This window comes from Lipophrys pholis (genome assembly GCF_963383615.2).
Source record: "Lipophrys pholis genome assembly, chromosome: 15".
NCBI classification, from domain to species: Eukaryota; Metazoa; Chordata; class Actinopteri; order Blenniiformes; family Blenniidae; genus Lipophrys; species Lipophrys pholis.
This window is the reverse complement of record NC_137642.1, coordinates 1,683,760-1,700,000: the sequence shown is the minus strand read 5'-3', so window position 1 is coordinate 1,700,000 and position 16,241 is coordinate 1,683,760. Positions and strand designations below refer to the sequence as shown.

General features: G+C 45.9%; 1 protein-coding gene across 2 annotated transcripts in view; it reads left to right on the top strand.

Annotated features, from left to right (window-relative positions):
* The window catches only part of smap1 (small ArfGAP 1), a 227,822-nt gene that overhangs the window by 193,119 nt on the left and 18,462 nt on the right, over positions 1–16,241 (top strand). For both annotated transcript variants that reach the window (XM_080482214.1, XM_080482213.1), the window contains one exon: positions 15,346–15,547. In XM_080482214.1, coding sequence (XP_080338340.1) covers positions 15,346–15,547 — 202 coding nt within the window. The remainder of the gene's footprint in view (positions 1–15,345; positions 15,548–16,241) is intronic.

The following is a 16,241-nucleotide window of genomic DNA, read 5'->3' as shown; positions in this document are numbered from 1 at the left end:
CATTTCATTTCACTTCTGATCGGCAACAATGAACACAAACACCTCTAGAAGGACATTTCTAAGGGAAACACCAAAGTATTGCGACAGTGTGAGCACAAGGATGCCTAAATCATTAATAAACTTACGTTTTTCTTTTCAAGTTAAAATAATAGAAACTGTTGTCAGTTATAAAATAGATTATTTTTCATCTGGAGAAGAAGTCTGTGTGACGGAAAGTCAACCAGCACTCCCTCTATTAGCATAGCGCGCTAACAAGACTTCTATAAAAAGACTCCTCATTGAGCTGATGTATTGATGTGGTGGCCATCTTGGATGAGGACCCACTTTGCCTTCGATCTTTACCAGTGGCCTCAAGCCCCCAATAGCATTGGCTGAAATCGAATAATAATGAAGAGCACCACCTTGGAAATTTATCGCCAGCTGCCCCTGGTCTTTACACAATTAAAATGAACAAAACTCACTGTATTTACAACAGATTTCCACATGGTTCAGTTTATTACAAACAGCAGACATGGAGTTATGATCCAGGAGGATTTTGTATATAAAAATGTGGATTTCATCACTAAATTATGCCAAAGACCAACAAGGATCTGATGACTGAATTGGAAATACATTAGTAGTTTTTACCAAGTGAGAGTGCTAATGATGGCTCAGTCAGGTTCCACAATTCCAGCTAATAAACATTAAGCTCAGCACGGTAATAAAGTATTAAGGCACTAAAAATACATAACTGAAAGTTATTCACCAAATCTTGACTGAACCTGCTCCACCACCATTCACTTTTGAATCATCTCACATTCTTCCCAAATCCTCCTCGATGGATGCTTCTTGTCACTCTGCCTCAAAAGGCGGCGTGAGTCACGTCACAGTCCCATAACACCTTTAACAGACTCTGAGAGACTGTTTTTTCAACTTTGTGAACAAGCTTAGTGGCTAATAGGCTTAGATGTGTGATTTAGTTATGCAGACCCGAGGCGAGTCGAACGAGGACTGCCTCTGGTCGCCTCTCCTCGCCTTCCATTCGCTCCTCCGCTCAGGCTAATGCGCTGCTGCTATTAATAGGAATCTCCGTCAACACCTGCCTCACCTTAACTGGCTCCATTTGAACGCCCCGTGAACGCAGCAGCGTCTATGTGTGAGCTCAATTTATGGTTATGATTAAGGTTAGAACACAGTCTCCAATGTTTTTTTCCACATTTCACTGAATAAAATTTACTCAGATACACAAAACATGCTTAACCTGAAAGGACGCAGAAATATGTTTGGATATTTTTTATACATTCTCTTAAGATTTTATGTTTTAGCAGTTATAGCTATTTTATCTTTAATTCTTTTAAGCCTTTTTAGCTGGGTTTTTTTTGCTCAAGTTTGTTTATTGAGTTTTTACATAGACAATTATTACAAATAATGCCATTTCAAATATCAATGTTGTGTCAAATATAACAGCATAAAACAAAACAAAAGCAAAACAAACAACACCCCCCCACACACAAAAAAACTAAGGAAAAAAAAGAAAAACAAAAAAGAAAAGGAGAAACCAAATACACTCTCCTCCCTGTCACCATAGATTGATCAAGTCAAATGTCAAATGCACACAGTATAGAAAAAAATATTCCATAGCACCTCATGCACACACGAGCACCACCCACGTAGTCGGGGACCTTTACTGAAATCAGTCAGTCTGGAACAACAGCAAACACCAATCCCTCAACATGTTTGAAGAAATGCCTCCAGCTTTTGTTAAACTTGACCAGAGGACCATATAACATGCACCTGATCTTCTCCATCTTAACAAAGTAAAGAACATCCCTGATCCATCAAGAATGAGAGGGTGGAGCAGGAGACTTCCACTTTAGTAAAATTAGGCGTTTAGCTAACAAGGTAACAAATGCTATGAAGTCTGCTTTGTATTTAGGGAGTGACAGAGTGGAAGGCAAAACCCCAAATAATGCTGTGAGGGCTGTTGGATCAAATTGTGTCATGGTACAAATTGAAATGGAATCAAATATTTGCGACCAATGGAAAAGTAACAACGGGCACGACCAAAATATATGACTATGGGTAGCTGGAGCCTGATGACATCTGGGGTCGACAACATCAGACATTTTTGAGAGTCTGACTCGAGTAAAGTGAATTTGATGTAAATTTTGCACTGGGTCAGACCATGCCCAGCACAAATGGATGAGCTGTGAACCCGATGCAAAGCCACCTCCAAAAACCCAATAGAGATCTGTTCCCCAAGGTCTCCCTCCCACTAAGTCTTGATTTTTTGTAAAAATAATAGATGGCCGCAGTAATGGATCAGATTATACACATGTGAGATCATACCTTTTATAGCAGGAGAAGGGATAAGAAGGAGTCAATAGGTGAAGCCTCCGGCAGAACAGGAAAGTGGGAACTCAGACTGCGAGTGGAACTACGGATCTGTAGATATCTAAAAAAAATGCTGTTTTGACAAGTGATACTTCTCCGAGAGTTGCTGAAATGATGCAAACATATTAGCAATATAGATATCACAGAATTTTTTGATACCAGAGGTGCTCCACAGAGCAAATGGTCTATCAAGAAGAGAGGGATGGAAAGCAGGATTAGCTGAAATTGGTGCTAAATAGGAAAAAGTCTGTAAACCAAAATGACGTCAAATTTGTTTCCTGATTCTAAGAGTAGATTTAACTAAAATATTTTTAAATAGGGAGAAACTGCAAAGTTAGGTGGAGTGTGGACGAGTGCTGTCAACGAAGCAGGTTCAGTGGAAGATGCCTCCATATTTAACCATGAAGGAGGGACATGTATTCTTTCAAGAAGCATTCATAATTGAGTTACTTAAAGGTTGGCTGCCCAATAATAGAACTTAAAATTGGGTAGGACAAGGCCTCCGAGAGACCTCGGCCCTCTGCAGCAGCTCCCTGCGCAACCGAGGGGTATTCTTATGAACTCAGTGACTAAGCCATCTAGTTTACTAAAGAAGGACTGGGGGATAAAAATAGGTATACACTGGAAGAGCTAGGACAGTCTTAACACTGTTAACCCGAGCTAAAAAGGACAAAGGTGACAAAGACAAGCGCTGAAAATCCTTCTGTATCTGAGACAGTAAATGGCAAAAGTTAAATTTAATAGGTCCTCAAATCTGTCTCTAACCTGAAAACCAAGATATGTAAAACCAAATGAGACAACTCTGAATGGAACATTCTGTGAAATATTACGAGCTGCATCATTTAAAGGAAACAGCTCGCTCTTATCAAAGTTGAGTTTATGCCCTGAAATGCAGCCGAAGGAGTCCAGAATGTCAAGAGCCGCAGGAACTCCATCACATTGGAGAGAATGTCTGCTTGTAGGAAAAATCATTTGACACAATTTAAGTCCACATGGTCCCCAATAATTAAATACACCATGTAGCCCTGTGGGGGGGGTAGTGGCTCCACCCCGGGGCTCTGGGGACCGTCAGTGGTTGGGGCGTCGTGGCTTTGGTGGTTGGTGGCTCTGTGGGCTCGGGGGGGTCCTAGCGTCTATGCTGGGGGGCTGCGGCCTGGCCTGGGGAGTCCTGGGTGGGGGTGTGGGGGAGGCTCTGCTCTGGGCCGGGGGTGCGCCCGCTGGGGTGGGGTGGGGGGGCTGGGCGTCGGGCCCCGGCTGGGCTGTCGGCTGGGGGGGGTTGGGGGGGGGGGGCATCCAGGCCCTGGGGGTGCAGGGCCTCCCCCTTTCCGATGGGGGTGCCCGCTGCGGCGCTGGGGGTGGGTCCTCCCTCTGGCCCCCTCCCCCGGTGGGGCGGGTTGGCCCCTGCTGCCGCGCTCCGGGTCTGCCTCGTTCCCGGATTGGGGGGAGCGGGGGACGGGGGGGCTCCGGGTTCTGGATGGACGGTTGACTGAGAGTGACCTCCAGGGCCTGATATATGTGTGTGTGTGTGTGTGTGTGTGTGTGTGTGTGTGTGTGTGTGTGTGTGTGTGTGTGTGTGTGTGTGTGTGTGTGTGTGTGGGTTGGGGTTGGGGTTGGGGTTGGGGGGTGGGGGTGTGTGTGTGTGGGTGTGCGCAAATGAGGGGGGGTGCCCTGGCCACTGGCCTCCGGCTGGGCTCGCACTGGGCCCTGCGGGTCTCAGACTCTGCTGTCTGGCCGTTGGGTGGGGTGGGGGCTCCCTGCCCGGGTCCCCTTACGGCGCCTTGTCGGGGGGGTGTGGCTCCCCGGGTCCTAGGCCGGCCGCTAGGGGGTGGGGTGGGGCAGCGCGGGGGGTCCAGCTGGGCCAAGGTCCTAGCGACAGGGGGACCCCCTCCCTCAGAACCCTCCCTGCCTTACCTCACCTTATATTACTCCACATTAGGGAACAGTGGGGCGGTGCCTAGGTGGGGGGTCCGGGCTACTTAACTGCGGTCTGGGTCCTCCCCCGACTTTGCACCACCCACAATTTTAACCACACTTAGACACGCAGGGTCTTGAGGGGGTAAGCCGCTTTCGGGGTTCTGCCGCTTGTCAGCGGTAGAACGCCCGGTCCCCGCTACCCCCCCAATTTTAAACCGCACCATAGACACACACATTGCATCCACCTCTTCAAAACACAAAGACACACCCTTACATACATCCAACACACATATAGGGCAGGGGGAGGGCGGGAGACGTGGCTCCCCCCAGCACCTCCCGCTGGGGTCCCGCCCCCGGCCCGGGGTGAGTGCGGCTGGAATGCGGGGGGCGCGCTCCCTCGGGCGTGGCGCTCGTGGGGGGACTGGGGTGCGGTGCTCCTTCTCCATTTGCTGTTGGATTGGTGGAGGTTGGGATATCGCGGTGGCCGGGTGGGGGCCCGGCCAGCGGCCTGGGGGGGGCGAGAGTCATCACCCCCCCCCCCCCCCCCCCCCCCCCACCCCACCCCCTGTCTGCGTCTGCGTCTGCGTCTGTGTTTGCGTCTGTGTCTGTGTCGGGGGTGAGTGTCTGGGGGGGGTGGGTGGGGGGTTGGGTTTATCAATCAAGATCGGGGGGGAGAATCATGGGGCGGGTGGGATATGAGGCTCCTGGGGGTGTAGAGTTGACTGTCCTCCGACCGGGGCCGGCGCGGGCCTTCGCTTTCCTGGGTCTGGGGGCGTGGCTGGTCCGGGGCGCGGCGGCTGGGGCCGTCTCTGCCTTGCCGGGTTGGGGGGCAACCCGGCAAGGGTTATCCTTCTCTTGTGGGCTCCTCTTGCCTGGGGGGGATTCCTCTCTACATTCTCCGTCGGGTGCTTTTTGGGCGGGGGCGTGGCTCTCTGGGGTGGTTCGCTGGGGTCTCCCCGGGCCTGGGGGTCTAACTCCAAAAATGAGCGAATCTCCTCTTTGAACTCCCAGACTCATTGAAACACTTTCCCCAAACTTAACCAGCAGACGCGAGAGTGGTAAAGTAGGTCCTGGTGATCCGCATCAGTTTCTTCCAGGAACGTAATGAACTGACGATGATTAAGTCCCCTTGCTCGTATGAAGTTAACAAGTTTTACAACTGGATCCACGACGTGATTAAGCTGCAATACAGACTTACACAGAGACTCCTGATGAATGATGCAGTGAAGAAAAATAACATCCTGGTCAGGGTTTTCTTCTTTCACTTTATCCTGGATTCTTTTCAGCAGCCCGACGTTTTTTCCAGTTAAATTTGGCGATCCATCCGTGGTGACATTGGCAAGTGTACTCCAAGGTAGCTTCATTCTCTCGATGACAGCAGACACCTCTTCATATAAGTCCTCTCCTCGCGTTTTCCCTTTCAGTGATTCCATGCTCAAAAGCTCCTCCGTCATCTCAAAACTGTCGTTAATCCCTCGGATAAAAATTAGGAGCTGAGCAGTGTCTTTTATGTCGTTACTTTCATCCAGTGCTAGTGAATATAACTTAAAGGACTCCGCCTTTTTGTTTAACTCGCTGACTATATCTGCGTCAATCAGTTCCATGCGGCGAGTCACTGTCCTGCGTGCTAAACTGATTTTTTCAAACTTGGCTTTGCTCTCCGGACACAAGAGACCTGCTGTCTCTACCATGCACTCTTTCAAAAACTCGCCTTCGGAGAAAGGCTTGCTAGCCTTTGCTAATTTGAATGCCAGCAAATAACTTGCCTTGGTACTTGACTCTTGAATTGCAGTTTGTCGGTGAAAAAAGTTCTGTTGACTCTGTAAATTAGCTGCCAACCTCTGAGCAGTAGCCGCCCGTTCTTGTGTTGACTGCTTGCTAGCATAGTTTGCATGCTTCGTGGCAAAGTGACGGCTGATATTGTACTCTTTGAAAACCGCAACAGCTTCTTGGCATATCAGACATACAGCCGTTGATCGGACTTCAGTGAAAAAGTATTTTGTTGTCCACTCCTTATTAAAGACTAGGCATTCGCTGTCCACTTTCCTTCTCTTTGGTCCACTCATTTTCACAGAAGGGCTCAAAAGGGGACATGAAACGAAGTGAAAATTAAAGTGAAATAAAGAGAAATACGCGCCACTCCAACAACGGTCAATGTGTTTTGAGTGCGCCATCTATTGGGGAACGTGGGCTATGCAGGGAAAGGGGAAAATGAAGGAGGTTTTTACAATAATTTGGACAAGTTCGGTGGGCCGGATTAAAAAGCCCAACGGGCCGTATGTGGCCCGCGGGCCGTAGTTTGCCCATGTCTGGTCTAGATAGAGCCGCTCAGGCTGGTTTAATCCAAAAACAGTTGGAAAGTATTTGGATCAGTGTGTTAACTGCAAATAATATATGTAGCACAACAAGGATATTGTAGGTTATCCCCTTCCCCCCTCCCCCCTCCCCCCTCAACTTTCTTCTCTCTCTTCTCTTCTCTCTCTCTTTGTGCGTTCCCCCCCGGTCGTGTACGGCAGCCATGCCAACTTCTGATGGAGGAGGCAACAGGAGGAGACTCCAGGTCTCTCCCTGTTGCAAGACCAAAAACTGTTCTGACTCCGAAGGCTCTCAATCACATCATATTGTTGGCCCAAGCTGCCGAACAGGACAAGGGCAAAAAAAAAAAAGATTAAAAAAAAAGAGCTGCAGGAACTGAAACAGATAAATTTGAGAGATACAATAACAAATCATCTGCATAATGGTGAAACTTTCTGTTCAAATCCATTTTGGGTAACACCAGTTATACGAGGGTCTGAGAGCGATGTCACAGCAAGTGGCTCAATAGCTATGGCGAACAGAAGAGGGCTTAAAGGACAATCCTGACGGGTGGAGCGGCGCAAAGGGAAATATTCTGAGCGAGTGTTGTTCGTTTTAACTGAAGTCATTGGGGATGAATAAAGGAGTTTTACCCAAGAAATAAACCCCTGACCAAAACCAAACTTCTCCATTGTATAAAACAAGTAACTCTACTCCACACGGTCAGAAGCCTTCTCTGCATCTAATGAGATCAGAGCTCCCGGCAAAGATGAAGTGGATGGTACATAGATTACGTTATAAAGTCGTCTGAAATAAAAGATAGAATATCTGTTTTGAATAAACCCTGTTTGATCAGGGGCAATAATGGAGGACAAGACCGTCTCGAGTCGCATGGCTAGTAATTTGGACAAAAGTTTCATTTCAACATTTAAGAGACGTATTGGACGGTAACTTGAACAAGCTAAGGGATCTTTGATCTTTTTAAGAATTAATGGGATTGATGCTTGGTCAGGTGTCTGAGGTCATTTTTGTAGATTAAAAGATTCATTAAACATCTCAGTCACAAGTGGTGCTAACTTATCACATAATGTCTTATAAAATTCTATTGGTAGACCATCTGGTCTGGGGCATTTTCCAGATTGCATAGAAACATTGTCTTCTTAAGCTCATCCACAGTAATTGTCCCCTCCAGCTTCTCAACTGAGTCTACGTCTACCTTAGGTATGTCCAATGACTTAAAAAAGTTGTCAAAAGCAGATGGGTATGTGTCAGAATCTGAAGTATACAGAGCTGAGTAGAACTGTTTAAAGTGATCATTAATTTGTATGGGATCTGTTGTCATGCCTTGTCATGGACTTTAATGTGAGGAGGAAGCTTGCCACAACTGATGGGCTAAAAGTTTACTAGCTTAGTCACCATGCTCATAGTAAGAGTATTTAACTTTAAATAAAAGGTCCTCGACCTGGTAAGTGGAAAGAACATCAAACTCCACCTGAAGAGAGAGAAGCTCTTTGTGTAAGTTTGGAAATGGTGAGGAGGCATAAATGTTATCCAGCTGCTTGATTCATTGACTTAGGACTTGTAGTTTTTTCCGCCTCTGTCTGTCCTCATAACTAACATATGAAATAATCTCACCTCTGATATATGCCTTCAAGGTCTCCCAAAGAAGATATGCCTATAATCCCGGAGTCCTTTTGAGAGCCAAGAAGAAATCTATTTGGTTAGATACAAACTTAACAAAATCTTCACTGGACAAGAGACATGTGTTAAGTTGCCAAAGAGGACGTGTATTATCACGTTCCTTTATATGCAACTGCAACGTAACTGGAGCATGATCTAATATTAAAATCGATTCATAAGAACATGACTGAATTGAGTGAAGAAGTCTGTTATCTATAAGAAAATAATCAATCTGGGTGAAAGTATGATGGACATGAGAAAAAAAGAATAGGCTCTACTGGATGGATTCAAAAAATGCCATGGGTCAGAAACAGAGAACTCCTCCATGAAGTTTATATTTGGTTTTGGAAGACCTTGAAGGCTCCACGGGTCTGGCAGATTAAGGAATTAACATGTATACATATACAGTGTGGTGTGGAATGTTTAAATCTTGATCAAATGAAAGCAAAAAAGAATGGTGACCAACCCATATAGACCTAAAAAAGCAAGAGAAAAAATGTGTCCCAATGCCACACCCCGCCCCCGAAGCTGAAGCGTCACCCCGAACAAGACGCACGCGAATCCCACAAGATACAGAAAACATCCTAACACGCACCGTGGCAATACAAAAACCTATTGCTTCCTGGAGTCTGCTATATATATGACAACAAATAAGTAATGTGAAATAAAAACAGACACAGTAATACTCATCTACAAAGGGCAAACAATTCAAAATGGGGCTGATACATATGAAATAACGGAAAATAGCTTAAACAAGACACTTGTTTAAATAAACAACAACTAGTTCACTGACTTTAAACAGTGGCTCCGGAGGAAACTCCAGTCTTAATGTTTGCCTTCACAAAGTCCATCGCAGTGACTGGGTCGTCAAAGATGGTGCTTGACAACCATGAAAGCAGCACGATGGCTGACGTGTAGTTGAGGAACAGGAACAGTCTTTTCCCCTTGTACAGGAGAGGAGCGGTGCGAGAAACTTCCTTGGCCCGATGTAAAATGTCATTCCTCACATGGAAAAAAGACGAAGGGTCGGGGCGAGTGGGGGAAAGATGGAGCGTGAGATCGACAGGCGGATCGGTGCAGCGTCTGCAGTTATGCGGTCGCTGTATCGGTCCGTTGTGGTGAAGAAGGAGCTAAGCCAAAAGGCGAAGCGCTCAATTTACCAGTCAATCTTTGTTCCTACCCTCACCTATGGTCATGAGCTTTGGGTCATGACCAAAAGAAGGAGATCCCGGATACAAGCGGCTGAAATGAGTTTCCTCCATAGAGTGGCTGGGCGCACCCTTAGAGATAGGGTGAGGAGCTCAGTCACCAGGGAGGAGCTCGGAGGAGAGCCGCTGCTCCTCCACATCCAGAGGAGCCAGCTGAGGGACGCCTCCCTCGGGAGGTGTTCCGGGCATGTCCCTCCGGTAGGAGGCCTCGGGGCAGACCTCGGACACGCTGGAGGGACTATGTCTTTCGGCTGGCCTGGGAACGCCTTGGGGTCCCACCAGAAGAGCTGGAGGAAGTGTCTGGGGCGAGGGAAGTCTGGGCATCCCTGCTTAGACTGCTGCCCCCGCGACCCGGCCACGGATAAGCGGAAGAAAATGGATGGATGGATGGATGGATGGATGATCGGGGCTGTTCACCCTCCTTCAGATTGGGCTAGACAACACAGTGCGCACGGGGCAGCAGGGGAACTTCATGCAGGTGGAGGGAGTCCTACATCCGGTTGGGCGTGCGCCCTCAACCCCCTCTGGCACCCCGACCAGCCTTAACTTGTTCCTCCTCGCTTTCCTCTCCAAGTCCTCGCATTTCTCTGCCAGCTGTTTTATTTGTACTTCAAGTGTGGTGACTGCAGAGTCCAATGTGGTTAATTGGTCACTGTGGTCCGTGCAGGTGTGCTCCAAATCACCGATAGCTTCTTCATGAGAGCTGAGTATTTGTTGGATAGGCTCAATAGCATGCTTCAATTCCTCCCGTACTGAGGAAACCTCAGCCCGCGAGTCCGGGTACAGTGAGTCTATCTTGCCGCATATATCCTCTTTTAATGCATAGCCTGCAACTGTTCAGTGTTTGGAGCGCTCAGAGAGCCGCTGACAGCATCTCGCGGTGGATTGCCAGCCTCACCTGAGTGCGAGGATTTCGTGCAGCCTGTTCGTGAGGAGTCCGCTTTCGTCCGTGAAGCTGCCATCAATGGTCAGAAAGTACCAAAAAGTCTACCCGGTGAATCCGAATACGTAGTGTTATCAAGAACCGGTCAAAATAAATGAAAAAACTGTGTTGAAAAATTAAATTTATCACAAACTCACTGAGCAAGAGGGGTACACGTCTTACATGCTCCATGCTCAACAGCTTTTTAGCAGTTTTAAACATTTAAAAAAAAAATTTAAACATCTTTTTTCATTTCATCCAACTTTTGCCATTTTTTCAATTTAAGCCTTTTCCTCTGGGCTTTTTAAGTGCCAATTTGTCTCCACCTGTTAACATGAAGGTAAACTTTCATCAGTAACAGTAAAATGAAAAGCATCCTTTTACATTTGATGCACTTTTAAAGTAGTTTCATTTCTTGTGATTTATTCAGGGTTACCGTTCCAAAAGATAGAGTTGGAAACCTATAATTACCGCTTTTATTGAAAATGGGCAAATGAAGCAAAACAATACACTATAAACATTAACAATGGGAGTACACGGACATTCATATAGACAGACAACCAAGTTGGATTGTTATTATGGTGAATGTCACATTGTCACAGAGCCTGCCTACCTGTCTGTCCCTCTCCTCCCTCATTCATCCATCCATCCATCCATCCACTCCCACGTTGCAGGGGTGGCAGTCTAAGCACTGTCACCCTAATCACATTGCACCAATTAAGAACCTTCGTGGCCGGCGTGGGACATGAACCCTCTACCTTGAGATTGTGAGTCTCATGCTCTACCAACTGAGCTAGCCAGGGACCTCTCTGCCTCCCTCCTTCCCCTTTAAACTAGCTCTTCCACTTCACGTTTATCCTCTCCACCTCACTTATTTATTCTTCGTTCACCACCCTTCGTCTCCTCCTCTTCTCCATCTTCTTCCTTATTTCCCTCCTTTCTTCTCCTTCACCGGTTTTCTCTTACCTACTTTTCTCCAGTCAGAGAAAGTCAGCGGAGAGAGACTGAGGCGAGCAGCCTGTGTGTGTGTGTGTGCGTGCGTGCGTGCGTGCGTGCGTGCGTGTGTGGGTGTACTTGTGACACTGAATTGGCTGTGTTTATTCACTGGAGAGCAAGTTGCTGGAGCTGCGGTTTATCACTCTGTCTCTTCCTATCTTATTCATGGAGTCCAGTGTCTGTCCCGCACACACACACTTGCGCAGGTGTTACTTTGTCAGCTCCATCCATTAGACATAATGGCTGTGTGCCTGAAATGTTTTCTTTTTTTTAAAAAGTGTGTGCATGCATGTGTGTCCTGTCTGCGACAGTTCATGTCTTCCTTTTTGCAGCAGCCTAATTAATGTCATTTGTCTCACTTACTGAGACGACGCTTCTCCTCTATTGTCTCCCTTCTTGTCCTTTATTCTTCTACCTTTTCTCACCCCTGTGTTACTTGGTACCCCATCCAACACCACCATCCATCTCTTTTCTTGTTTTGTTGCTCTAATGTGTACTGTATGTATGACTGAATACATTTGAGCACCTGCTGTATATTTTATGTTCGTTACATTTTCAGACTTTTGAGACCAAATGAGCAAAAAACTAAACAAAAAAAACTGTTAAATTTAGCTAATGAATGTCTTTGAATAACCACAAGTGGACTCCAAGTGAAAGGAAGTGTCACAACATGTCAAGGAGGGCAAGTTTGAAGGACAGAATCCCTTGTTTGCATGATTTTTTTGCCTCATTTATCTTGATTACAATTAAAAGTTTTTTTAAGCTACAGTACACTGCACTGCAGTACTTAATGCTCAATTCCGATTATTTTGCGTGATGATTTACTTTACATTCTGAAGGTAACCTCCACCAGACTGCTGTGTGAATGTGATTAGACCCGACGGGTTCGGGCCTCAGAGCGCAGAAGATTGTTGACAGACGTAAATATGGATGGCACACCGGTCAGCACCTGGGTTGCCACATGTGACTCACTGTTTCCAGCCCAAACAACGTAAAACCCACACACCTCAATAAGAACCATCCCAAATCGTAGCCTGTGTAGAAATCATCTTAAAGATTTTAAACTATTATATGTGTAATGTAGAACACGCAAATAAACACACAAATGCATGAAATAAACAAGTCTGCTGGAACAGTCTGCTGGGGGGCTGCAGAGACTGTTTGTGTTTTTAAAAGCAGGCTCAAGACTAGTGATGCCAGTAATGACCACTTTTGTTGGTAACGAGTCATCTGGTAGTCTCCTGACACTCATGCGCCTGACCCACCCCCCTTCTCCAGTCTCAGCCAGTCACAGGCCAACTTGCTCTCACGGTGCGTTTGTCTAATGTTATCAATGTTTTAGCTCAATTTCTTTGATTTTATTTGTCAATTCATTTAATAAGCTCTTATTTATTTCACCCAGTTTCTCCTCATGGAGGCCCCCGCATCAGGAGTTGAGTCTGGTCTGCCTGTGGGGGGCGTCGTCCTGGGGACCATTCTGGCCACGGTGGTGGGAGCTCAGCACTGTGGTTCACTGACTCGGGCTCGTGGCCGGCTGGGTCGGGGCAGTCCCTGAGGGGCCCCCATAGCTGTAGGCTGTGGCTCCTCTCCATGTGGTTGGCATCCTAGGATGGTGTTTTCTCTCCTGGATCATCAGAGCTTGGCCATTGTTACATCTATATATTTTAATACGGGCAGTTGGGGTTGATGGTAGGGGGTGGGGTGTGTGTTTGATTTCACTTTTTAAAGTATGTGAAGCACTTTGCGCTACAAAAACTATATGAAAAGTGCACTAGAAATAAAGTTCGATTTTTGATTTGATTTGATTTGTTCATGCTCTGTGGACGTTGTGGTCACAGCGCTAATGGTGGGCAATATATTTTCCTCAGTTGTCACACGATGAAGTGAGACTCCTTCACAGAACGGGCACCCTCACTGTTTGTATTTAGAACTTCTTGAAGGCCTTGTTTACACGACAATTTCAAGTGAAAACTGAAAACTGTAGTTATGCTTTAGGTGTCGGAGCAACCGAGCACTTCTTTATGTGATTGCTCCGTCTCCATGTAAGCGAAGGAGAGTGCAACTTTTCTGAAACTCTGCTTCATATGTGCACCTTGGCTGTACTAAATAGTTGTTCCACTACACCACAGTGTCACCTCAACCAAAAAGACACATGATCCTATAAGCATCCGAATGTTCCAAAATGTTTTGGAACTCCAAATTGATAAAGGTTATCGAGGGATAACGAGGGATTATCGAGGGATAACCTTTATCAATTTAGAGTTCCAAAACATTTTTGTGCTGTTTGTTTTGACATTGTAAAATGGTCATAAAATTGTTTGGTGCATGTTTCAGTTCGTAGTCCAAAATATAAAGTGTAATTCAAAACATCAATACTTCTTTTATTAGTTACCAATTTACTTCAACAGTAAAATCATTTACAACTTGGACTTTTGAGTATTGGAAGGTTTTTTTCAACTGTTCTCAGTAAATGTTTGGCTTTGTTTGTTAGTTCATGTTCTTACCAAATAGCCTCGCAGTGGCAATATAAAGACAGAAAAGTATAAACTTGTAACAGCTTATCTTGATGGCTTCTAAGCTGCTCCCAAACCAGCTCAGAGATATAACCCGGTCCGTCCTGGGAACCTTGAACCAGTTGGGTTTCCCTCCCAAGGGGTCAACCACAAGCACTGTAATATCTCATCTGGGTCAAGGTTCTGTTTTGAGTTCCTCCCATATGCCCAAACGCCTCATTCCCTGAAGAAGAGTGATGCCCACCACATTGTAAAGACAACAAATGTCTCTGGCCCTCGATGAGGTTCAAGAAATAACGGTCTTTTCTTATCAGTTCTGTGTAAATCTTGCATCTCGAGACTGAGGCCCCGTTTACACGACAACATTTCACGTAACAACACCTAATCCGTTAAACAAGGGGGGGGGGGGGGGGGGGTTTACACTGCAGCAGCAGACAATCTGACAACGACGTAGTTAGTATGCCAGGCCACAGGAGGGCGCTGTTGCTTGTTTTTGTAATGAAACCACACAGACGTGCAGAGAACAATACACTATAAATGTGAAAAAAATGGAGAGAACCTGACATTCTTATGGACTGAGGATGAATTGGATGCTGTCAGGGGTGAGTCTCAACTGTAAAACTACTGATATGGACGATAAAACTAGAATACAGATCCGTGAGTAATACCACTACAGGTCTACCATGTTTGTTTACAGGCGCATGAGCAGAAGGAAGGGGAGGGAGGGGGAAAGATGAGCATGCGCAGTAAGAACGTTCCATAGCCTCCAGCAGGAGGGAATAGAGACCGTGAAAGAATCTTTCCACCTTGGGAGCCGGAATAAAAACTTTGCGGATACAGTGGAGCCGCACACCGGTGTCGTGTAAACGGACCCCTCAAAAGTGAAGAAAGTTTTGTGGATACACTCGTATATGTTGTCGTGTAAACGGGACCTGAAGCCAATCGCCCAAACAGGCCTCCTAATGGTATCGTGGTGAAACATGACATCTCTTTGCAGGTGTTGTCACATGAAAAGCCAACTATAATCTTGAGAAATTTACCCTGTTGAGCCGCTGTTAATGTACGTACATTATGAAGAATCTCTTGCATTTCATTCAAAGTGATCCAAAGTGATTGAGTAGACTCATTAGTTTGAATGGTATTCCCAGTAAATAGTGCGTCATTAGGATGACGATTAAATTGTTTCTGATGGAATTAAGGTTTAATTTATCAAAAGAGAAAGCAAGTAAAGCAACATCAAAGTCTATTACAGTGGAAGCAGGTCAGTAATTAATGCTGCTCTCGCTTCTGATTGGGTAAATAAAATCTTCGGGCTCACTGCGGGATCTGAACCAGGATGTCGCTGCACGTTAGCAAAAAGCACATTAAGCACCATCAAATAGAAACCATGCTTCAGTGGAAACATGATTATTTAATCACCTCTCCCTCCATTTTCTGTTTTCAGCCTGCTTCAAGTTCAGCACCCGCTCACGTGGAGACATCCAGCTCCTCCACTCTCACTTCCTCTACCTCCACCTCCACTACTACCGCCACCACCAAGGTGGAGGAGAAGAAGCTGTTATCTAAAGACTCCATCCTGTCCCTGTACGCCTGCAGCTCAGTGGGCAGCCAGCTGCCGAGCCAGCAACAGCCTGCTTCAGGACAAGGTAACTCACCATCCTTATATCAACCCTGAGATGATACCGAAAGCCTTCATTCTCACCTTCTGAACCGTAAGAAACGGTTATTAGCATTTATTAGGAAGGAATCTATTGCACTTTGATTGGTGGCATTAGTGAAAGCGGAAAACGCTATTACTTTAAGACAGCAACAGCACAAACACAATGTTGTTAGCATGCCAGGCCACACGTTGGCACTATTGGTTGCTTTGTAATTATCAAAGATAATGAAGTGGTACCCGTCTGACTCTTATAGTCTCAATACCAACCTCTGTCTTGGTGAAATTTAACCTTTCAAATTAAAATGCATCGTTTTTGCATTTCCAAGGCAACTTTCTGAAAACGATATCTATTCACATTAACATTATCAGCAGAAATGCTAAAAACGATGTAGTCAACATGCCAGGCCACGAGCTGGCACTGTTGGTTGTTTTTGTAATGAACACATGTAGCAGGGAACAATATGCTAAAAACATTAACAATGGGAGAACACAGACATTTGTATGGACAGATGACCAAGTTGGATTGTTATGACAGTGATTGTCAACTATAAAACTATCAAGTCCCAAGAGAATCTGGACTGGGAGTCATGACCCTCTGGAAGAAACATTCTTCTTATTGCCCATATACTCGCACACGTGCAGAAAAACCATTTAATGCAATAGCACCATTCCAGAAAAGT